General features: G+C 48.7%; 1 protein-coding gene across 2 annotated transcripts in view; it reads left to right on the top strand.

The window, feature by feature from the left end:
* Positions 1-6: 6 nt before the first annotated feature.
* The window catches only part of ZBTB16 (zinc finger and BTB domain containing 16), a 164,989-nt gene continuing 140,391 nt past the window's right edge, over positions 7-24,604 (top strand). For both annotated transcript variants that reach the window (XM_006026664.2, XM_006026663.2), the window contains exon 1: positions 7-1,648. In XM_006026664.2, the coding sequence (XP_006026726.1) occupies positions 402-1,648 (1,247 nt within the window). In that variant the 5' untranslated portion in view covers positions 7-401. The remainder of the gene's footprint in view (positions 1,649-24,604) is intronic.

Below are 24,604 nucleotides of genomic sequence, written 5' to 3'. Positions count from 1 at the left end.
CGGGAGGTGGCTGCGGCCGCGCCGTGCCGTGCCGTGCCGTGCCGGTGCGGTGCGGGCGAGCGGGCGGGATCGCTCGGGGGCGCGAGCCCGGCGCCAGCAGTCAAGATGGAGCCGGGCCGAGGCTTCGTCGGGGGGGAGCGGCCCTGACGCGAGTGCAGCAGCGTCAGTGATTTGCTGGCCCGCGAGCACAGCGGCGCCGGGGAGGATGAGAGCGGGCACTGCGAACTGCCCGCGCCCGCCGCTGCTCCGGCGCTGAGCCCGCAACTTCCCCGCACCTGGGCGCTGCCAAACTTGGAGCCCGCCCGGATCCTAACGGGCTCCTTCCTCTCTCTCTGTCCCTGCCCCGCTTCCCCAGGCAGCCCGGGGGAAAGACACCCTCATGACTGATCCTCCGGAGCACCATGGATCTGACTAAGATGGGCACGATCCAGCTGCAGAACCCCAGCCACCCCACGGGGCTGCTGCACAAAGCCAACCAGATGCGGCTGGCGGGGACCCTGTGCGACGTGGTCATCATGGTGGACAACCAGGAGTTCCACGCCCACCGCACCGTGCTGGCTTGCACCAGCAAGATGTTCGAGATCCTCTTCCACCGCAACAGCCAGCATTACACCCTGGACTTCCTTTCGCCAAAGACTTTCCAGCAGATCCTAGAGTACGCCTACACCGCCACCCTCCAGGCCAAAGTGGAGGACCTGGACGACCTGCTGTACGCGGCGGAGATCCTCGAGATCGAGTACCTGGAGGAGCAGTGTCTGAAGATCTTGGAGACCATCCAGGCCTCCGACGACAACGACACAGAAGTCAGCATGGCGGACGGCGGCGCCGAGGAGGAGGAGGATCGGAAATCCAGGTACATCAAGAACCTGTTCATCTCCAAGCATTCCAGCGAAGAGAGCGGCTACGCCAGCCTGGCCGGCCACAGCTTGACGGGGGTGATGGTGGAGCAGAGCCCGTCCGTCTCCACGTCGTTTGGGCTCTCCGCCATGAGCCCCACCAAGGCGGCCGTGGATAGTTTGATGACCATCGGACAGTCGTTGCTGCAAGGGGCTTTGCAGCACAACCCCTCCGAGGACTTGCACTTGGTCGGCGGCCGCCACCCCAGCCTCTCCGAAGTGAAAACAGAAGCGATGCAAATCGAGGAAGCCTCCAGCCACGAAAGCCCCCGGACGGCGGAGTCCAGCACTTCTGGCGGGGACAAGCCCGACGACAAGAGCAAGGACGGGCCCGGGACCCCAACCCGTAGCAGTGTTATCACAAGTGCCCGTGAACTTCACTATGTCCGCGACGAGAACGCGGAGCAGCCCCCCGAGGCGGGCCAGGGAGTGCCTCTCGGAGGGGAGCAGTCGGTTTCTCAGAGCGAGAAGCCCCTGAGCGTCTATTCTGTGCTACCAAATCACAAAACTGACTCTGTGCTCGGCGTGCCGCCCTCCATGACTTCTGCCCTGCACGTGCAGCCGGCTCTCGCCGTGTCCATGGACTTCAGTGCTTATGGGGGCCTTCTGCCCCAAGGCTTTATCCAGAGGGAACTGTTCAGCAAGCTCGGCGAGCTGGCAGCCGGCATGAAAACTGAGAGCCGAGCCGTCGGGGAACAGTGCAGCGTGTGCGGGGCAGAGCTGCCGGACAACGAGACAGTCGAGCAACACAGGTGAGTCTTCCTGCTACGTCCTCCTCGACGTGCCATCGGGTCTCTCCTCGCGTCCTGTCACGATTGGCAATTTTCTTCCCCCCCCCCCCCCCCAGGCTCTGTTGCACAATCCACAGGGCTTTTTGGGGGGGAGGAGGGGGGTTGTTTTGTGTTTGTGAGTGAATTTTGTGCTGGAGGGTTGCGGCCTGTGTCATGGAAGACAGATCCCCCGTGGATGCGATTCGCCCTTGTGCAGAGAGGGCTGGTGCAAAACCTGTGTGTCGTGTTGTTCCCTGCTACGGTCGTCAAACATGGGACTGTGTGCGCTGCCCGGGCATTTTGCTGGCCCTCTCTACTGCGCCGTATGTTTGCAACAGGCAACGATTTGGCAGTGGTACCGCGTGTTAGGCAGGGAATGGCCTGACAAAGGATTGTGATGTTGCTCATTTGCTGAGAGTTGGTCCAAGCTCCCCACCAGCTTCCCAGGCTGATGCTGCCTGGGAGTGCGGCTAGTGCCGTCTCATGCCAAATCCGAATTTGCCCCAGGTATCTATCTCCTTCCCAGTTCTAGCGCCTGCTTCTTTAAGCAGATGGGAAGCGTGCCTGTGTGGTCAGACACTCAGCGATCTGCCTGCTTGCTGTCCTAGGGACTTAGCCTGGGCATCTGCCTGCAGATTGGGGTGTGTGCATGTGTGCGCACACTATTATTTTTGGGTGAGACCTCTGTGGCTCTTTGCATCTTGCTTAGTTGGCTTTGGGATGTTTCTTGCTGTGCCTCCTGGATCTGTGCTCTGACTCTAGGCCAGTCTGCTGCTGCTGCTCCTCTCCCCGGGAGCAACCTCTCGGGCAATGTTTAATCTCCAGGCTCTGGACTGAACGCCACAGAGCCCAGCTCTGAATCCAGCCACACTGGAGTAAGGTCAGAGGGTGTGTGCTGAACTCAGTGGAGTTCCCTTTAGGTTCAGGCCCATTTTGAAGGAGGTCAGAGTTTCACCTTTGCTTGAGTTTTGTCTCGTGGGTGTGGTCCGGGGGCCTCTCCGGAGCCAGTTGGGGCCCAGTCAAGTGCATTCATCTGCCCGGAGAAACGCTGGAGCTTGCTGTGCTGACTTAAGTGGGGCCTGCTGGGGCAGTAAAGAGGTCTGATTGTGAGCATCCATCTGCGGGGTCAGGGCTTCGCCTGCCCGGAGCAGTAAGAACGGGGACCCCAGCTGAATTTGGGTGCAGTAATCACAGACCAGTCGGCCTTAGGCTACACTGCGAATGCAAGCCTTTATGCCTCCTGTACTCCAGGGAAAGCATGGCACACTCGGTAACAGGGATGCTGTAGCCACACTGTTCATGGGGGGGGTGGGCATGAAAATGGGTTCAAGGAGCTCGCCCAGTAGGACATCAGAGGAAGAAGGCCAGTTTGGGCTCCAGTTCCTGGAATTCAAATGAAGAGCACAGGAAATCCTGGGAGCATCTCTGGAGTATTCAAACTGAACATCTTTCAGTATTTTAATGAACCAACAAGTTTAATTAGTTCTAACGTACATAATATCCACACGAGGCTCTGCCTGTGCGTATATTGTTGCCTTGCTGATGGGGCAGGAAGGAGAACCGCTCCGCCCCTGGCTCTTGTTGTTGTGTTTAGATCTTGCCCTCGGTAAATGAGGCAGGATTTATCCGCAGCTCATGTGGGGCCTCCGAACAACAATCCTCTATTCAACCTGTTACATTTTAAGTGCAGACTGGCAGCCTTGACTCTGGGGTTTGCATCCTTGTGCGGGCTTGCGAGACACTTCTAACATAACATCTTAGTGTGGCTTGTGATTTTAATATGCAAGCGTGTGCTGTAATACACGCGGCACTTAAGCAAATAGGTGGGAGTACTGGCCCGGGTACTGAGAGGACACAAACAGAACTTCCTGAAGAATCGATGGGAATTGTACTTCTGTTCTCCTACAAAAAATCAAAAGAATAAGTACCTCGGACCAGATCCTTAGCGGGTGTAAGCGGGAGCTCAAGCGCTGCTGACTTGCATCAGCTGAGGGTCTGGCATTGTTTGCTTGCTATAAAATGATGCAGGCTGGACACCATTGACCGGGAGCTGAGATGAAGGCGCAGGGAGAATTTTAACGTGGCGGTCTGCCGTGCTCTCAAACACTGCCTCTTCTCCCTTCTGAAACACAAAGACTAACAATTGATGCTCCTGCCCACACCACAGGAACTATTTTAGAAACTCTGCAAGAGGACAACTTGGCAGGGATTAAATTGGGAACTTTAATGCAGAGCCTGTTCTAGAGTTCCCATTGCTGATCAATAGCCTTCCGTCCGAGCCAGGGCTCAGCGGAAAGTTAAACCCACCCGAATTCACACAGATGATTAGGAGGCCCTTTGTGAATGACTGCATGTTATGAATAAGAGGGCACATATTTTGAACCAGCTTTCTGCATGGTGAGATGGGCTTTATTCCATTTAGACAGCAGTTGCTAGGGTTGCAGCCTTTATTTTTAAATTATTTATATTTGCAATGCACTCCAGTATGTTATGTACAATAATGAGGTCTCGGGTCTAGCCTAAGCTCCAAGTTGAGCAACTTAAACAATGTCGTTTTTAAGTGAACCGAGTTAAACAGATACCAAAGCTCATGCGGATGTTCTTAATTTGATTTCAACTTTGTTCATACCTGCTAGGCTGCATTGGTTCATTTATCGGTGCAAGCTAAATGCATATACACAATCTTCAGCCAGCTTGGGCACACTTCACTAAATAACTTGAACCCATACTTCTAAACCAGTGCATTAGGTGTGTAGACATGTTGCCATGAGACCTTGCTATAATCTTTGCTGCCAAAGAAATGGGGAAATATTGGTATTTTGCACAGGGGTTATTTAGGAAGCTATTGCGTAGCATCCCCAGTGAGAATTTTGCCACCTGTCATCTGTCCCTGGAAGTGGATTAACCAGTGGTGGCAAGACTGGAAGTTTATTTGTGCAGGGCTGAGGTTTCTTACCACCGAGCTCATCTCGCTGTGATCAGAGCAGGCTTAGCAGGATCAATCCCTAAAACACCTGCTCACTTACTGGACTGGAAGAAGATGGCAGCTTCTGGTTTTTCTAGGGATAGCAACTCTCCTTGTGCTAATGGCAGCTCTCCCAGTGATTTGGGATCGGCTTCAGAGCCGACTTAGTCTGAGGAAGTCATCTCGCTGAAGGGCAGAGGTCCACCAAAGTCGCTGGCACAGCATTCAAGATTTGCTGCTCCTTTTCCTTGAAGTAAATGGGATGCTTGCTATTGACTGCTCAATGGGAGCAAGGGATGTCTCATGGGGAGTAGGGCTTGGTGGTGCTGAAGTGGCTGCAGTACAGTGGTTTGCTCCCTGCTTGCAGCACTTGCATGTGTTTTGGTTTTGTTTTCTAAACTTGATGCGAACACCGAGATGTCAAACGCAGGTTCATTTTTAGCTCGGGCAGGAGCTCTAAATAAATGTCAGTGGCTTCTTCTGTTCCCTCCCACCACCTCTTTGGTGGGGCATCTTTCCTCCCAGCTCTGTTTTGGACAGGGCCTCACCTTGAGCGTGAAGGGGTCGTCTGCATCGTTTTTGGTTAGCGAGTATTTCCGTCTGCCCCTGCTGCGTTTGTGAATCGGAACTGAGGTCGTTTAGGTGGTCAAGAAAGCACCTCGCTGCGTGTGGCAGGAGCAGCTATGCTTGGGGATGACAATGTCTGTTTGGGGAGAATTACTTTGCTTTTGGTTTTGCAGGCTATGGTTGGCCTGATTGCCAAATAGTATGGTCAGGATTGCTGTCGAGATGTTGCTAGTCTGCTGCTGCTGGGAACTAGTAGGATTTTGAGGTTTGTAACACGGTTTAAAGAGAATAACGTGGGTGCAAAGCAAAACTCACCCTGGCTGATTTTTCATTTTTTTAATTTATATGAGGAAAACACTTAAAGGCCTTCTCCAGATCATGCCCCCACTATGATGGGTACTGGACAAACACACAGTAAAAAGCAGCCCCGACTTGGAAGGGTTCACAACTGAGTCGCCCAGACAGATAAAGAAAAAGTAAGTGTTGTGAGCTTGATTTTTTTTTTTTTTTTTTTAATTTGTTGTTTTGTTTTTTTACTACGAGAAACAAGGCACAGAAGGAGCAACTTGCTCAAGGTCAGATCAAGGCTGTGGGGGGTTGAATGCCGATCTGAGACCCCGCTTAATGATTGAGTCACAACGGCCATCCTTGGTCTCCTGATGTAGTCATCGTAAGATATTTCATGATATGGTTGACTCAAAACCAACTCATTTTGGAGCTGCATTAGTACAGGCCTCTCTGTTTACTTGGGTCCTGGTTTGGAGTCCCGGCGGAAGTACCAGGCTTGGGAACTTATAGGCTGCTTTAAGATCTGTTTGGGTTTTTTTTTTCTTCTTCTTCACTGATCTTATGATTTTGACTAATTGAGTGTGTATTGAGTTGTGGCTCTTTATTCTTTTTTTTATAAAAGATTTCCTTCTAGGTTCAGTAAAGTTCAAACTTAATCTAATGTTGGTATTGATTGCAGCTTCTAATTGCAGGGGGAAAAAAGCTAGAGTTCAACATTTTTTTTTTTTTTGGACTGGGGAGAAAACACTCATGAATTTTGAAAACGCTATTATCCTAAACTGCTGAAATGAACTCCTTTTTAAATTTTTTATCACAAAACCAAACCATTTAAAACTTGTTCTTCTTAGCAGCTTGATTTTTTGTATTTAAAACTGGATTTCTTTAAACAGTGGGGCAATACAGGTGTAGCTTGGATCTATCACCTTGATTATTTGAGAAGTATTCCCTTCCTACCTTTGTGTCTTGTTCTTGGAGGTTGCATGCTTTTTTTTTTTCCTTCCCCCAGTCTCCCATTTTGCAAACATTTAAGCACATGTTTAACCTGTCAGTTGGATAGGACTGCTCAGGTACAGGGGGCCAGAGGGGGGATGGGGCTTATTTGATTGTTACCCAACAAAACAAGACCCTGATCGTTACCGGGAATCTTGACGATTAAGTTATTATAGTATTTTATGCACATTGTGGTGTTGTGGAGCTCTTTGTGTGAAGGAGCGCTGTGAACACCAGCGTGTTATAACTACATCCTCATGAGGCTAGGGAGGAGGGAAGCCAGATGGGCTATTCCAAATGCTAGGCTTCCTTTTAATACCCTGAAAATAGACCACATACATCTCATTATCTGGATGCCCGTGGAAAGTAAGAACAAGCTGGGAAGTCCCCTCTGAGGGGGGAAGAAAAACCCACGTCTGAATTTTGGAAGACCTAGAAGATTTCATGCTCGAGCTACCGCCCAAAAGCCATGTGGCTGGTGGATTAAGCCCAGGGCTGGGAGCCAGGAGGCCTTGAGCTTTTTTTTTCCCCTCACGTTTGCTGAAGAGTGGCCTAAATAATATCTGGCACTTCAATGGGGAAATCCTAGCATCCCCTTCTCTTGGGTGTGGGAAACTGAGGCACAGAGACGTTCCAAATGACTTCGGTGGAGAAATGGGAGCATGGCAATGGGGTCATCTGCAGCCACATTGACTATTTAATGGTTGAGATGAATGCCAGTCTTCCTGGTAGAAGAAAGTTGCTTATTTTGGTGCCCCTGGAAGCCACTTTCATTGATGATATCTTTTGAATGCCAAAGTCAGCGTGAGGAAAGGGTGAGGATGTGGCCGGGCAGTCGACCTCCCGTCTCCCCAGTGTGACATGTCTCCAGTTAGTGCTTGGGATCCCAGTCCCTTCTGACTTCTGGTGATATGGTAGAGGTGGTATCTCTCTACGATGCCTGCCTTAGTTTCTGGATAGGTCTGTGCCCCATTTGGTGAAGATGATGTACATTTTGGGGCACTGGTTTTACAGCGGAAATGCTGAGTTTTGTGGTGAGTCCTCTGGAAGAAAGAGTCATTAATGTAACTTTTAAAGGAGCTGAGCATTTTTTGCAAGTATTAAGAAGTCAGCTCCAGAGCTGAGTTTTTGCTTGCTGTGTGACTGCTTTTCCAGACTTGTCTCGGTGTATTTAATAATGGACTGGCTTTGATTGTTAACTCACTGTGGCGAGGACCACCTTTCCATTTGGTTTGTGCAACTTTGAGCACAATGTGCTCCAGAGCTACAGCCGTACAATTTAATAATCCTGTTTCTTCCTTTTATTTCCTCTGCTTCCATAAAACAACTTTGGTTAAGGACGTACATACCATTTATTATGCCTGGCAACTCTCTTGCCATTTAGCTTGTTGATCTATAGCTTTCATGGAGTTGAAACCTTATATTGTAGCATATCTTAAGTAGCCGTTTAGGAAAGTGTAACTGCATTTGGCTGTTCCTTTGCCAACCTCACCTCCATTTGTCTTTGAGTGGATTAGCTGAGTATTGTAATATTAATGCCATTAGGCACATTGGCACTGTTCAACGTGTCACAGTGAGAAACAGATGCAGTATACCATTAAAGCAATAAATGTGATAAATCAGATCCCAAGTGCTTTGCGAGATGTTATTAGCGTTCATTTTGGTAGTCTGATACAGTAACTGTTGGTTTTTCCCCCCCCCCCGCTCTTTTTTGTATTTTTAAAATTTGACTTTAAGGATTCGGCAACTTATGCGCCACTAACCTCTGCTACAATCTAAAAGCCAAACAACAACAAAAAATCTCCCGAACTCTGACAGTGATTATTTCCAGAGTTTGAAAGACAACTTAGCAGGCTCTTGTTTCTTGCTGATGGACCTTATTAGCGGCACCTGGCATCATAACATGTTAATAGAAACCAGCGTTCTCCTACTGCGTGGTCACTGACAAGTAGCTCTGTCAGTTTGAGCTTGCCATGCGAGGAAGTTCTTATTAGCTTTACGGGTAAAAGAACTTGCCCTGTTCAGGAAATGAATGTTGCAGTTAAGGTCCACGGCTCTGACCCTGATCACGTAACCTGTGAGCGCCAGCGGAGACCCCGCTCAGGATGCTTGGGATTTCAGGCTTTCTCTGGTTCTTGTCATATGTAAAGAGGGAATACATTGTGGTATGTTGCAGCCTTGAACTTTTGATTTATTCAGTGGGGGACTTAACCATTTCCATACACAGAACATCGTGCGAAGGTGGACTAGCGCTTTTTAAGTTGAGCATTTTGTTCAATCAATCAGCCGTCCCTCCCCGCTTTGTTTAGCAGTGCGGGGGATGCCTCTTGAAGCAGAAATCTGAAATTTATCTTGCCAAGAACAGTGATATTTTTCCTGGTTCCTGTTGCAGCTTTCTGAGAGCAACACCACTACATTTCTTATGAAATAGTTTCCCCCTGCTTTGCACTTTAAAATATAGAAACGTTAAGGGAGGATGTAACCCACGTAATACCAACACAGAAAATACCTTCTTTTTTTTTCTTGGTGTTGCTGTGGGAAAGAATTGACTCTTCTGTTAGTGGCCAGCTAATTAGCCTGTTTAATGGTACGTGTTGCAACACTGCTTTCTTAGAGTAAATAACAGTAAATAAAAATCTAATTTTATGATGGTAAAAGGCTTTTGTATCTTTTTTTGTTCCTGGGTGTATGATTTTTGTCTTCACTATTATTAATATCTCTCTCTCTCTATATATTTTTTCTTTTGCAACTTGTTTAAAGTAAAATCTGAAAGCACCGCAAAGACTATTCCACATGAATTCAGAAGCAGTGCTGAGGATGTTGTAAGTTGTTAGAGAAAATACATGCATCTCTTGACAAATTGCTTGTTTTCTTATGCTCCTGGTATCATGTGGAAAGCTGAAGTTTTAAATCAAGTGGCATCCCGTTAGGAAGTGCATCTGTTTTTTCAAAGCTTGCTCTTTATTTAATTGCCCGGACAAAAGTTCACTAAGATTTTCCTGCCTATTTATAGCCATTACTATAAACAGGCTACTAATTTTGGTAAAAGAAAATTCATTGGTGGCATGGAAAAATGGCCTGCAGAGCGTGCGTGGTATTTCAGGGGCAATATCAGAGTTGTTTTTTTCGCCCCTTCTTTTGTAGAAATGCCACCGAAGGGCACCATAAGTTTCCAAAAAAGTCTGTGAACAATCTTGTCTGCGTGCGTGTGATACCGATGCAGTTAGTTCTGCTGCGTGTGTGTATGCGTGTTTTCCTTGTGTATAGTAAAATGATCTGCATTTTCCTTTTTGTTCATAATTAGCAACAATTTTACTTTTTTTTCTCTCCCCTTGACAGCTTCAAGAGAGACTTTAAATGAGTAATTACTAAATATTTCCCGGCAGCCCAACACGGGGGCATGGCATCTCCTGTTGCAAAAGTGAAAAATATTTCTGTTTGCAGTTAATTTTAGTGGCAGGCAGATCATGTTAACTGGATGTAATTGCTTCCAGATATGGCAGAGGGTTTTGTGTGTTAGGATGAAGGGTCTGGTAAGTGCTCACTTCCTGTGTAAATTAGCCTATTCCATTCATTCATTCTTTCTGGGCAGTCCTGGATTGTGTCATTCTTCTTACAATTTTTTTCTCTGGCCTGGTGTTAGGCAGCTAAGTGCTTTATAGTAGGTTTAATTCTTCATTTGGCATCGGTCACTCCCTTACCTTAGCGCGCAGGCGATTGTAAAGAGATGTAGGGGCTGGCTCTGAATGTCTCTGCAAACTCCTCCAACACTGAGTCTTGCAACAAAGTGCAAAAGGCTTGACCTAGTGAACATGCATGTGGATCTTAAGACTGAGCGGATTGTTTGTGTCGCGTTTGCAGCTATTTAGGGTCTGTCCTTAAAAAATCCGGATAGCTGGTCAGACTTCTATATTTTTGCAGCAATGTAAACACGTCCATAGCAGCGATGAAATAAAATTGAGCCTTAGAAGTCTAGGCTAAGGAACAGCTAGAGGAAAGCAATTGAAACCTTCTTTGACTCCCCCAATGCTTGATGGTCTGTGGTCATTTTAAAAAACAAACCCTGAAAGCAATATTTTCAAATGCATGCAGCAGCGTCTGAACAAACCACAGACCAGAGCAATGATAAAGACGTGCACACAGGAATGTTGGCAAGAAGCTGCAATGCTATTTTAGCAAAAACCCTACTATTTTAGTTGCTGACTTTTTATTACATCTAAACAAACTTGTTGACAGCACAAGTCATTGGGTTTGTTTTTGGGGTTTGTTTTTTTGTTTTTACATAGCTGACAGTGTTACTGCTGGTGAAATGCAGCTCACTAAAAATGACTCTAAGTTGGGTGATATTTTAGGAACCCCTTTGTTGTCGAAATTATCTGAGCTAATTAGGTGACAATATAATGAAGTTTTTTTGACTCTTCATTTTAGAAATTTGTAATGAAATGGCCCATAATTACAGAATAGTAAGAGCGAATGAGTAAACTAGTAGCAGAATGAACTGATACAATGAATAAAAGAGGGACAGAAGATGAAGCATGTGAGCAAGAAGAAAAGTCTGTTAGATGGGGTAAACCGTAGAGGGGTCATCCACATGTAAATAATAAATAAATAAAATAAAGGCTGAAACCTTTTGATGTATCTGACAGTTTCTTTGATTGAAGAGGTTTTGGACAGTCAAAAACCTAGTGTATTTATCCATGTGAGATGCTCTCTAAGGTACCTGCTACGGTATCTGACCACTGGTTCAGAAGAGCCTCGCCGTGCGTTCCTCCTGTAGTTCACACATCAGACAGTTCAGGAATAACAAGTATTGCAAGCCACACGTTTTTTCTAATAAAGACCTAATTTCCATCTTTTTCTATGTAACGGAGAGCGCTGCCAGGGTAAGTGCAAACAAAAAAGCTTAGGGGAAAGGCCCCCATTTTTGGCCCAACTTCCATCCCTTGGCTGGAGTCCAGTGTGGTCCATCTAACTTGTTTGCAGCAGCATCCTCAGCTGGTTTTTAAGCAGCTCATGGTAGGATACGGGGCTAGTTTAATTTCCCCTCTACCTTAGCCCTGTGGATGCATGGATTTTATTTTGGCACGTTGTTTAATCATATCCAGATAAAACCCGGAACAATATTTGTTTAAAGCAAATGGAGGCTAGCCCAAAATGTCACGACCGAGAAGCAATAGATTTTAAATTCACTGCATTCTTACCTGCGTTGGCATGGGAGATTGGCCGTTTATCTGTGCATATCAGTTCAACTGATAACCCTGGGGTCTGTTCAGCTATGTACGAGGAGCAGATTGCTTGATAAATGCCAGTTTCTCCAATATGCAAAGACAAACTGGTGGGGAGGCAGCGTGGGGGTTGAAGGTATCTAAGACCGACGCAAAGACGTGTGAAGCACCTGATGGCAGAAAGCAGGTAGTCTGATAAACAGCCGTTGTGCACATAACAGCTCAGCTCTTTTTCTTCTTCTTAGCCTTCTAACTTGCAAGCTTGTGGGAGTTGCACACTTTTTTGGGGGTGGGGGAGGTTTCCAGCACTGGTTAAGACACAGCTCTGAGACAGAACATACGACTTTGGTTTGCTTTAGAGGTTCAAGGGGTAGAAATTGCATTTCTACCTATGTCTTGTCATAGAATTGTATTTTTAAAAGGAAAAGATGGGATGTTAACAAGAGCGCTCGTTTTGAGCAGGTACCTTCCAGAAGAACCAAGAAGTGAACGAAGGGAAGGAAAAGCAGCAAGCTGTTTCCATGACCTGCCTGGGAAGATGATCTGAAAGGGGACAAATAAGCTGTGGAGGTTAGGTACCCCCGTGAGTGTCCGAGTGCTAACCTCACAGTCATGTCTGCAGACCTTTAAGACCGCTATTTAAAGAGCAGTGGTATCTCCCTGAGAGTTTATTTTACTATGAAGCAAATGCTCAAATGCCACAAAGTCCAGTCCTTGTTTCCTGCCGGAGACGGCAAATAGCCACGCAGGTGTGTGTGGAGCATTACGCACATGGCACCGGGCCTGGTAGCCTGGGTGAGGTGGGTTAAAAGGCCTCTCCACTCCTATCCACGCAGGGAACCACACAGCTTCTTGTATGCCAAGCAGGGGATGCGGCGACTGTTTCCATAAGCAGGTCAGAGTCTGTAGCACTGCCGGGCAAAGTCTGAGCTCAAGTGTTTAGTCTCAGAATAAAAACCATGATGGACATCTGCCCAGGGATCAAAGTAGGGCAAGCTCTCCTCTATGGCAAATGGATATTGCAATCAATAGAAATAGCCTTTATGGAGCATTTTTGTGCCGTCCCAGAGGGTCATCTCTCTGCAAGAGGAGCCTATCAGTTGACTGCCAGTTGATCCTTCCCAATTGTATTCTGTGGAGCAATCGCACGGGGAATTTTGCTGTTGACAGCAGTGGAGCCAGGTGTTCACCTTTTTAGTTTTTAGAGTAAACCCCTGCAGAAAAACCTGCTGTTTTTTTCCCATAAAGATATGCAATGGTCCAGGTGTCCCCTTCCTCTTTGTGTCCGACTCCACGTCCTTCTGAATCCCAGTTCCAGGCTGCATACTCCATGTCCAGAGCTGGTTCAACTGCTGGAAGATATTTTATGCTTATGCTGACAAGTATAGCCAAAGCTTTTTTGGGCACCTGTATTTGCAGTGGCCCATATTCTGCATAATTTCCTCTCCTTTTCTCTCTTTTTTTCCCTCTGTGCATTATTTATAGTAAACCATATTAGAAAGGAGTGTTAAGGAAGAAGCGTGATTCATTCTCCGTGAAACCATTGATGACATAAATAAAAGCAAAGTGCTTACTATGTGGTTTTTTTTTTTTTAATACGGTATTTAAGGACAGGTTGGGCTAATTTGGGAGCATGCTAACTAGACCTGTGAATGGTACGTATCCAAGGCATTTAAGCACCACACAAATGATCTGATGGAGAAACACTCTGTTGCCCTTCTTGGAAACGAATGCACATGTAAATCTGAGATTTTCAGGATGGCAGATCAGTTTGCAGCTTCTCTTACATGTGCCAGACTTTCCCTTCTTACCAGACAAAAGCTTCTGTTTTGCTTGCTGGGACTTCCTCTATAATCAGATGCCCAGTGGGCTGAGGAGGCTGACCCAGGGAAGCCTAGGTGGTTACCTATAACCATCCTCTTTCCGTAATTGCAGGGTGAAGGCAAAGTGGAGGAGCACTGCACTTTTTGTTCCTGATGGGGTCAAATGCTTACGCTGTATGTATGTTGGCTGCTTGGCTTGTATGAATAGACTAGTATGCAAATAGTCTAAGTGCTTGTATTCCTCCTTGTCTTTCTGACACGAATGACAATGCCGATGTGTATAGAGTGTCCTTAGTTAGGCCCTTCAGCTTCCAGAAACAGGCCCTTGGGTGGGCAGGTGCTCAGTGCCATCCAAAACTCCCGAGCATCACTGTGGCAGTGCATTTGCACTGCCTGCCACTTTAAGGGCTGAGTCGAGCAGCCAGCAGGTGCATGATTCCCGCAGCCATTTTAAACCACTGGCTGCCTATATAAGCACAGCAGTTTGCTGCTGGCAGCCAGGCAGAAACATGGCCTGGCTGAAAGTCTGTATGAAACATCTCGCAGGTAGGAGCAGGAGGCTCTTGGTCCTGGGCATGACCTAAAATTGCACCCCGCTGGGGATGGGTGGCATGGTGGGGTCCTGGTGGCATGGGAGCCCCAAGGAAATGCCAGGCCAGTTACCTTCCCCGGTGAAAGGCGGGTAGGGGCACCTTAACCCCAGCCCCACATCCTAGTGGGTCACCCAGCAAGAAGGTCAGCAGGACCAAGGGGGTTCAGAGTGGATCAAGGAGCCCAGAGTTTGGAAAGGGTGTGGAGCCTAGTGAGGGGCATGGAGACTAGGAGCCCCAACTGTGTGTGGGGCAAGGAGCCCCAGTATGAGTGAGGGGCACTGAGCCCAATGAGTGTGGCTGAAGTTAAGGGTTGAGAGATGGTTGCAACTTGGATGCCATCTCGGAGACATGGGCTGTGTTGTAGGGAAGGTTCAGAGCTGCAGATAGCTCCTGCTGGCATCGGGGCATGTAATGGGCAGTCTCCTGCATTTTCCACCAGTTTATGGGGGAACAGCAAAGTCATGGCAGGCAATATTGGGCAGACTGCCCCATAGTGACAGGTAGGCGGGCCTGCATGAGACCTGGCCCCAAGCGTGCCCCCAGTCACAGTCGTGATGGTAAAAACAGTTGCTCTCGGGACCCCTCGGAGCAGCCTTGAAGGAGGATGGTTTGGGGGTTGAGTTTCCAGAACCAAGACTCTTGGGCTAGGGACACAAGTTACACACAAACAGATTTAAATGACCAGAAACTGGTTTAAACCTGTGACAACAGAAGTTCTGTGCACGTAAACCAGTTTCAAAATGGCTGAAACTGATTTAAGATACACCTGGTTGAATGTAGTATCAGACTTAACTGATTTAGGTCAAACCGGTTTATGAAACTTCTGTCCCAGACATGGACAACTGGTGCCACCTTAGTTAGGGGCATAGGTGACTGGTAGCGGGTGCACGGGGGTGCACGTGCCCCCCATGATGGCCAACTGATGCTATCAGTAGGGCTAGTGTCCCCCCGACCGGGCCGCTGCCATTGGCAGCTTTTGCAGGTGCCCCCCAGATTCAGGAGGCACCAGTCACTTATGGTCAGGAGGGGCACGTGCCCCCCCAGCAACCAGACAGTGACTGGGGAAGGAGGTGGTCCCCCCACGGCCAATCTTGCCAACCAGCGGGGGGGGGGGTCCTCCTGTGGCAAAACTTACTAACTGGTGAGCGGCCGGTCAGGGGGTGCACGTGCACCCCCTGTGCACTCCCGACGCGTTGCCACTGGTCCCAGACCCCTGTAACTGGGTTCAGTTCAGGGCTGTGTTACAAAGGCCCTGTGTGACACAGGGCAGGTGGCTGGTTCTCTCTGCACCTCGGTTTCCCCATCCAAGTGGTGGAGGTGGCACCTCTCCCCTCTTCCCAACTTGTCTTTTCAGACTGTCAACCGTACGGCCCAGGGAGTTGTCCTACTGTTTATTCCTACAGCCTGGAGCGCTGATCTGTGCAGGGAGACGAGGTGCCACCTGAACGCTTTGCTTCCTAGTCCCTACTGACTCCACAGAGGATTCATCCCAACGTGAAATGGCGTGAGGAGTCGTGCTCTGTTTAAAGGGCTCATGCAGCAAACCATGCCGCCCAGAATCCCCTCCCCTGGCCCAGGTCCCACTGTTGTGCTCTCCAACGTGGGTCGCTATCGCCACGTGCTCGGTAGCAAAGGAAGAGCCTCAGACTGGCTAGTGCAGCGCACTCGCTCTTTCTTTTTCCTTTTGTTTTTTTTCAGAGTTCGCAAACTGCTGAAATTCTGGTTCCTTTTCAGGGCATCTGTCTTGAGCTGCAAGAGTCTGCAGCTAGCTGCCGTGGGTAGCTAATACCAGTGACGGATATCTTATCTGTCGCTGGGTATGGGCTGTGGTTGTAGTATGCTACGCAACATATACAAACTGACTTTGCGTAGGAGAGATAAGACAAAAGGCATTGTGTAATATCAGTTCATTGTCTATTTGCCAGTCTTTCCCAAGCTCTCTTGTAACTGCTAACCTCAACAAAGGAGCCCAGGCCTCTCAGAGCTGGCCGAGAATGCTATTTTGAAATGCATTTCCATGGTCCCCCTTCTCTCTGCTCGCATGCGCTTGTGGTTGGATGGAGGAAACGAGTGATAACGCCGCAAACATCACGGGTATCAGGGTTGATTCTTTTCTGAAGAAAGCTTTTTGATCCAGAGCTGTGTATTTTGTCAGCGCTGGCCGGTCATACTTGACGGTTGCATAAAACTCTGCTTCAAACTCTGTTGCTTGGACAGCCTTTGAGGAGGGAGCTTGCTGGCTCTTGTGACTTGTCACTAGCATTGGGCAGGCATGGGGACGAGCTTGTTTTGCAGAGCAGCTTGAAGCTGTGTTTGGTTCAAAGTGTCAAACTCACTCAATTCTAATACATTTATTCACTCATTTGCCCAGTTCTTTGGTCTCTCATTGGGAAGGATTTTTGTTTTTTTGCATGGGGAGAAATGGAAACCAGTGCTTTGCTTAAACGTGGAAACAAACTCTAGGCAGTTTGTGAAAACCGGTGTTGCAAAAGAGGCGTCTGCTTCAGTACGGAAGGGACTGTTAATGTTGGACTCCCAAGCAAAGCAAAACACGCGGTCAGTTGGCTCTGTTCGTCGTGCACGCAGAAATTTTGCTTTGGGACCGAGGTGGACAAAGCAAAGGGAGGAGAGGGGGAGGGGAGCTTCAAATGCAAACCCATGTGAGCTACACTGCAGCTGGTGTCTTAGCTCCTTGGGGACACGGACCTAAGGAGACTGGAGACCGATTCTCAGCTCTGTTGGCTTGGAGCTGTTCTGCCAAAACCAGCGGTGTGAGCGCCAGCTGCTCCTCTTCCCCCGCCCCCCTCCCCAAGAGGAAATGATTTCTTGCCTAAAATAAAATTTTGGTTTTGGACAAAATATGTTCTAGTCCTACAAGGGGAAAAATGTGTGTTCATCATTACAGAGAGAGGAAAATATGTTGGACTTGTTTAACTACCTCCCCCCCACTTTATAAAGGGGGTGATGGGACAGTGGAAGCAAACATAGGTGAAACTGGAGCGATGGAGCTCACATCTTGGCACACCCCACTCCGTGTCCCTGAGGTCCTGGACACACGCATGTACCTGGATGTCCTTTGCATCAGTTTTTTTGTACTGCTGTAACCTACACCAGGACCGGGCATGGACAGATGAGCGGCGATTGTGGGGCAGCTGCATGTAGCATGTGGCTGTTACTGTTCAGGCAGCAGAGGAGCAGGTTTTCCGGTTGTTCAGCCCCGCACCCTGTTACCCTGTAGTAAGTGGCTGTTTTGGGATGGATGCAGACACACAAAAGTTAAACCAGCAGGACTCTTACCGGTCGATTTGACCCCTGCTGCTTTTGGGTGCAAATTTTCCACCCGAGTGGGTGAAGCTGGCCCAGGCTAGGGATCTGCATAATTTTTTCAGCTGCTTTTTCTTATGCCAGTGTTAGATGGCAGGAAACATTTCGTCTGTCCAAAGCATGAGTCGAGCAAGCAGCACCTCCAGAATTGAAGATGAGGCTGGCTGCAGTCGGCTCTGTTTTGAGCAGAGCGCGTGGCTTGGAGGGCCAGCTCGGACACAGCTGGACAGGACTGAGGTGCTCTTCCTGCAAGTACCCGGTATGCTCAGGACTGAGATCAGACTGTCCTCCTCTTTTTTTTCTTAGGGTTTTCCCTCCCCTCCTAGTTCGGCTGGGGCACAGGTGCGCAGCCCGGCTGGGATTTCCATGGTCATGGTGCTGCGGTACAGGCAGGTATTGCCGCCTGGGCTGCTCCATCTCCTCCAGCTCCAGGGAGGGTTTGGAAATGGGGGTTTCTGATTTAAAGGATTCAGAGGCAGTTGCTTATATTGATTTTTAGCTTATCTGACCCTTTAGCTAGAGGCTGCTCCTCTCTCAGTGTCTAACCAGATGTAACTTAAGGCAACAGAGAAATGTATATCATCCTTTTTCTTGCATTAATTAGGACTGGTAAATGCATTATTTAGCATGGTAAAAGCTGCTGTGGCCTCCTCTGGACCTAATGCAGAGAAGGGTTGGTGGTATATGCACCATGGCTCACAGGTCTTGTGGGCTTGGCGCGTGAGTGACTGGTACCTCCTGAATCGGGGGGGCACCCGCAGAAGCCACTGACAGTGATGGCCCTGTCAGGGGGGGCAGCATCAGTCGGTCGTTGGGGTGGGGGGGGCACGCGCACCCCTGTGCACCCCCTACCAGTTGCCTATGGCTTGGCGTGTCATATGAGAAGGGAAGGAGACAGAGTTTGCAAGAAATGAAGCCCTTGCCAAGTGAAATGATGGTGCTCTCTAAGGTGAGGTGGCTCTGTGGCTGGAAAAGCCCCTAGATTGGGTGACGGGAGCAGGAGGAGAAGAGATTTTGTTCTTTCTGTGGTGCCACAAATGCATCAAGTGTGACAGAGAAGGCTTTGGAGACAACCAACTCGCAAGCCCGCTGAGGAGATGCAAGACGGGGCAGAGGCCTGTTGCGGTGGTGGCTTTGCTGCTGGAGTTAGAGCTGTCGAGAGGCCGGCTCTCCCAGGTAGGAGCAGTGCAGCGCCCAGAGCGGGAGCGGATAACTAAGGAGGTTGTAGGTGCAGGGGATTGGAGGCACGTGTAATGTGGGAACTTATGGTGGGGTCCTCACCTTGAGGTGCCTTTTTCCCAGAGGCTGCATTTCGGTGTCAGTCATCTCCCCTCTTCCATCACCCCCTATTATATGCTGTTGGCACCAGTCTATCTACAAGACTCAGCACTGCAAACAGGGAGGGCAGGCGGACGGGCTCCGTTGCAGTGGTGATGCCCAGAAGCAGACCTTCTTTCTTCCAGGCTGCCCAAGCGCTTTCTTTGAGACCTGCTAAAGAACAGAGCCCTGGCTCAAAGGAGAAGTGAATGAAAGCTGTGGGGGGTCAGGGAACACCCCCACATCCCTGAGGCCCTGTACAGGATCATCTCCCAGCTTTGGGTGGAAAGCAGCAGTGGGGAGCTTCCTGGTACCAAAACATGCATTGCAGAAGGGTCATCAAATGGCACGCACAGTGCCTGGTTGTGTGGCCACAGATATTTGCCTCTTGGAGCCTCTGTTTCCTCGCTCTGTGACAGTGCTCAGGTAGAGCGGGTGAAGAGCAAGGAGCAAACATTGCCCCCCAGCAGCCCTCTGGGCCTCAACTCATTTGCTGGAGGTTTAGTCCCACCCATTCATGGCTTTGAGCTCCAATTTTTATACAGCGGTGACCTGCATGCCTCCACCTCCACGTGAAAAGGTTGTGCCTCACATGGATAAGCAGAGCGCCTGCGTGGAGGAAGCTGGGTGTGTGTGCACAGTTAATGCACCCTGGCCTTGGCCTTGCTGGATTATGCGTGTGTTGTTTCCTGCAATGCAGTGCCGTGTGGTGCGTGTCCCAGTCCTTTGATGTGGGGGAGCAGGGGAGAAGTCATTTGCCCATTTAGCAGGGGAATTCCCTCCCCTCCACCCTCTCCAAAAGCCAGCTTGTCTTCTGCAGAATGGCCCTTTTGGTTACAGATACTCCAGATACCACAAGATCCATATCAGGATGAAGACCGGGGGGGCCATCATAGCCAAGCGAGTTGGACTGTTTTACCCAAGTCTAGCCTGTTGCATGGGCAGCCCGAGGTCTTGTCTGGTACTGCTTGCTCAAATCTCCCCTAGTGATCCCCGTGTCAGCCCCGTTTGGATCCCCGTCAGTCCCCATGCAGTTTCAGAAGAGCTGGTAGGATCTTTCTAGGCAGAAGGCTCTTGAAGTCAGAGCCAGCCCTGAGCTTGGGGCGTGCATCACTCCTCTTGCAGCTGCAGCAGACCTGACCCTTGCTTCCTGTGGCCACCGTGCCTTCGGAGGAGTGCACTGCTGCTCACCACAGGGCTGATTCACAGCAGAGGTGGGAGCAGGCGTGAACCTGGGGGCCGCGGTGGGGACACCCCGCCATGCTGTGATAGCATGTAGTGTCGAGCAGAGCTGACCTGGAGCCATGTGATCAGGGAACGATGTGCTGGGCTCCAGGCTTTGGCTTTTTGCTAGCTGTAGTGACCGCCCCCAGTCATGAACTGGCCCCCACTATGATGTATGAACAGCACAGAAGGGGGCTTCTGCCCTTGGAGCCTCATAGTTGCAGTCAGGATGGGCAGCTTCTGTTCTCGGTGGGCTTTGGTCATTGCAGCCCCTCCAGGTACCAGCGTTGGGCTGGCATAGCGTTCGCTCTCCCTGCGGTGGAGACTCTGTGAGGAGCTGGAGCCCTTCTTTGCACCCAAGTCTATCCACAATAGCCTTCTGCATGCCCTGTTGTTTGCAGTGTTGGAAACTGCCTTCCCCCACCGTGCAGCCGCCTTGCAGCGTGGGATATCGCAGGCTTTAGCAATCTGCAAGGACCTTGCATGGACCATCTACCTTGCAGTGAATGGTGTCCTTCTCCAAGTGGGTCGGGAGAGCGGAGTTCCCAGGCCCTAGAGCGGTGCCATCCATTTCGCACAACTTATCTTGGCTTTTGGCTCTCTTTAAGGTTAATTTAAGCTGAGTCTATGAGGAGGAGGAAAATGGAATTTGGAAAACTCCAGTTGCTGCAAACCTCAGTTTACCAGGTGCCCGGTAATGGAAAAAGCTGTGTTTATTCTGCTGTGTCGGCTACAAAGTGAAATACGTTATTCTTCCTGAGGCTTGGTCTGTGTGTGTGACTCTTTGGTGCCCACAGTTGCATGTTCAGAGAGTGCATGTGCTATAAGTTCAGTAGAGTTGGTCCAACAAAAGCACTCAAGCCTCAGATGTACCAAGTGTTAATAAATAACTAATCTAGAACACCTTGCATGTTCCTAGAGGGACAAATCCTAGCCGTTACTTCAACTGCAATGCTTTTTGCTTTAGTCCCAGCCCCACAAATATCAGCTGCTTTCTGGGTCATAGTCAACCTTGTCATTTCTATTTGCACGGAGAAGGATTCTTGTGCATGAGCTTTCAGGGGACAGGTGTCTAGTACTTCTTTTTGTATTATTGTGAAAACACTGGTCTTTTTTTAGGCTGTGCCTTTTTATTCTCCCTACTAGCTCTGTGATAATTTAAGGTTGTGACTAGCAGCTCCTCGCCCTGTAAAATAAAGTTGCACTTAGAACACACTTATTGTGTTGTGAATGGATTATCGAAAAACACAGAGATTTTCTTCCCTTTCCAATACAAAGAATTGAAAGGTGGGGGGAGAAGGACTGCTATTCAGTGGAGACCCTTGTGTGACAAATTGCATTTCAGTGCTATCTCCTAAAGCCAAAGATATGAAGTCTCTTAAAACAGGAGGCGATGATGGAAAGCGCTCATCAACCCGGCACTCAACTGGCACAAAGTGAGCAGCTGTAACGTAAGCGATGGCTTCTGCGTGGGCGCCGTATTTCGTTTTTTGTTTGCGGTTGTCCAGAGCTTCGGGCTGTAGAAGCCGTTGCCCACAGTTTCTTTGGCAGAGCCTTATTTCAAAAGGTGCATTTGGCTGTTGCCGTTCCTACTTGGACAGGATTCGGTTTCTTGGAGCCCGGCTCTTCTTTTTCTCTCTTTAAAGGTGGTGGTAGGGGGGTGTTTGTTTTGAATCAAGAATGTGTCCTCCTGCTAATTGCCTTCAGTTTTAAAGGTTCAGTCTCCTGGCCTTCAAGTGGAACAATAAACCCTTATCCTGTCTGTTTTGTAAATGTTAAGGATCTTAGTAGCTTGGAGCTTTGGTTCAGTGTCTTGGCTGACTTCCCTGCAGGCAGCATCCCGGGCACAATGCGGAATTGAATCTTTCCAGGGTTGGGTGTAGAGCAATATTTATTCATGCCACTGAACACACTTTGTGCGCCCGTATTTTTCTTTTCTTGCATAAAATCAGCAATCTTGTTACTTGTCTAATGGCTTTGCCACCAACGCCTGTGCAACCGTGCTTTAAAATTTGCGAGCGCTCTTAGCACTCGCTGCTCTTGTGGGTATACTGCAACTCTATCTTGCTCGCTCTCTGTTTCTTTTTGGTTTTTGGTATCTGGACAGGATATGTGCAGACTGGTCTTTAAAAAGAGAGGCAGTCTCTGTGTGCGCTGCTCTTCTTGTAGGTATAATGCAACTCTTTCTATCCCTTTTTTTTTTTCTTTTTGGTTTTCAGTATCTGGACAGGATACATGCACACTGGTCTTTAAGAGGCACTTTCTGTGTCCACTGCTCTTAGGGGTATAGTGCAACTCTCTCTCTTCCCCCCCCTTTCTTTTTTTTTTGCTTTTCGGTTTTCGGTATCTGGACAGGATACATGCAGACTAGTCTTCAAAAAGAGGTAGTTTCTGTGTGCGCTGCTCTTCTTGTGGGTATAGAGCAACTCTTTCTTTTTTTCTTTTTGGTTTTCGGTATCTGGACAGGATACGTGCAGACTGGTCTTTAAGAAGAGGCACTTTCTGTGTCCATTGCTCTTACGGGTATAGTGCTACTTTCTTTCTCTCTCTCTGACCCTTTTTTTTTCTTTTTGGGGCAGACTGGTCTTTAAAAACAGGCTGTTTCTGTGTCTGGGTTGCCCTGAAAACAGGGGGAAAATTTTTTTTTATCCCTAAACAGTAGGGATGAAAGTTAGCAGCATTCAACCGGGTGCACGGCCAAGATCTGGACTGCTTGAAAGCTCGTGTAGATGCCCCGTCAATGGCGGCTCTATATATTTTAAAGACACCACCTCCTGCTCAGTGAGGTTGAAAACCCTGACTCTTCTCCCCCCACCGCAACCCCCCCGCCCTTCGTCTTCAATCCAGTCCCAGTGGGTGCAGCCTTCTGAGCAGGGAAGACATCAGTGCGGCCTTTGTGAAGAGCCCGCTCTGTTACAGTAGAGTGGATGCAGGGGTCTGGGGGCAAGACAATGGGCAGGTCAAGCAGGCCTCTTTTATTTACAGTAGTCCCTTTCATTGGCCAAGTGAAACAGGAGCCCCGAGAGGCCATATTGAAAGGGTACTGTGTTTGCTCAGTCAGGCCTTCGTGGGGCTCGAGAGCAGCGCGTACAAAGGTTGGGGGCATTACAGTGGACTAAAGGGACTTATTGTAAACCGCAGCCAGGCTCGACAGGGGGAAAAAAAAAGGGGCGATAGCTGGAGGCCTGCGAAAGGTTTTATGTTGGTTTAGACATCTTCTCCCGTCTCTTTTATTGAGGCTAATCTATGGCTCAGGCTTGGGTATATGTTGTGTGCTGCATTTCCCCCCCCACCTTCTTTAAGCACATTAGGGCTAACTCTTTCCTTAGATTTTGCTGTAACAGAGTTCCCCGCTCATAAAGTTGATTCTTGCTCCCTTTTTAAATAGTTGTTTTTGCCCCCCAGGTGCAAAGAGGGAAAAAGAAGCGTTTCATCTTAATACTATAGTTTCTCCCAGCGATGTGGCCTGCGGTCACCATTATTCCTCACAAATAAATATACAAGTTACATCTATTTTTTTTAGTGTGAATTCCTTAGGCTGGAATTGCTGAATCGTGATACTAATGTAATAGAAAATGTTTGCACCTTATTTTTAAAAACCTCTTGCTTATAAGGCTGCTTGCACCACTGCTGTGGCATATTTGCCTCTAAGACATGAGATTCAGTGTGAACTTTTAAAACAATTTTCTCTCTCCCAGGTCTGGGTATTGTGAGGCTGAGAGGGGCCAGGCTGGACCCTTCACTGGCACAGCTCTGTTGTTCAGGGAAGCTACCTACATTGGCCTACGGGCTCTCCTGGGTCTGAGACAGACGTTTCATAAACCAGTTTGACCTAAATCGGTTTATTCTGATACTACATTCAACCAGGTTCATCTTAAACCAGTTTCAGCCATTTTGCAACTGGTTTATGTGCATTGAATTTCTGTTTGGTTTCAACCAGTTTCCGATCACTTAAACCAGTTTATGTCTAACTTCTGTCCCTAGGCTAATATCTGAATTATGAAGGCTTTTTTACAATTAAAAAGCACAGCCGTCTCTCCCTGTAAATCTAATACAGGATTTTGTGGGGGTTTTTTTCTCTTTCGTTTCCTTAATTTTCTTAACGCCATTCGTATTTGAAGGGCGAGTTCTTCCCTGGGTTTTGCCAAAGTCATTGGCTTCCCTTGGGGAGTCGCAAGAGCAGAATTGGACCCCCATCTGTGTACTTCACTTTTGCTTGCCTGTAAAAGGTGCTAAATCTGGCCGTCAGCATGTTCCTCGCTCGGAGCATGAGGACTTCTCTCTGTCAGTACCTAATAAAGCAGTTTCCTGACTTAGGAGGCCACCTTGATAACTGCACGTCACTTAGATGCGACTGGTGTCAGGCCGCTCTCGGATGGGCAACCAGCTGCCCGACTGGGGAGCAGCAACTCCGCAGGGGAACCGGGAGCCAGCGCTGCTTGAATTTAGCATCTTGACTGTATCAGCCCATCGAGTGTGCAGGGGCAGAAAGGAGGCATTTCTTTTCTTTTGCAAGGAGACGGGCTGTGTAATTGAATCGCAAGTAAAGTTGGGGAAAGCGCCAGCTGCCTGGGGATTTGGGCTGGTTGGAAGAGGAGCTTTATTCCCCATGGCAATTTGGG

Source organism: Alligator sinensis, unplaced genomic scaffold, assembly GCF_000455745.1.
Source record: "Alligator sinensis unplaced genomic scaffold, ASM45574v1 scaffold1241_1, whole genome shotgun sequence".
Classification (NCBI taxonomy): domain Eukaryota; kingdom Metazoa; phylum Chordata; order Crocodylia; family Alligatoridae; genus Alligator; species Alligator sinensis.
The sequence above is the reverse complement of the archived record's forward strand: the minus strand, read 5'-3'. Positions and strand labels throughout refer to the sequence as shown.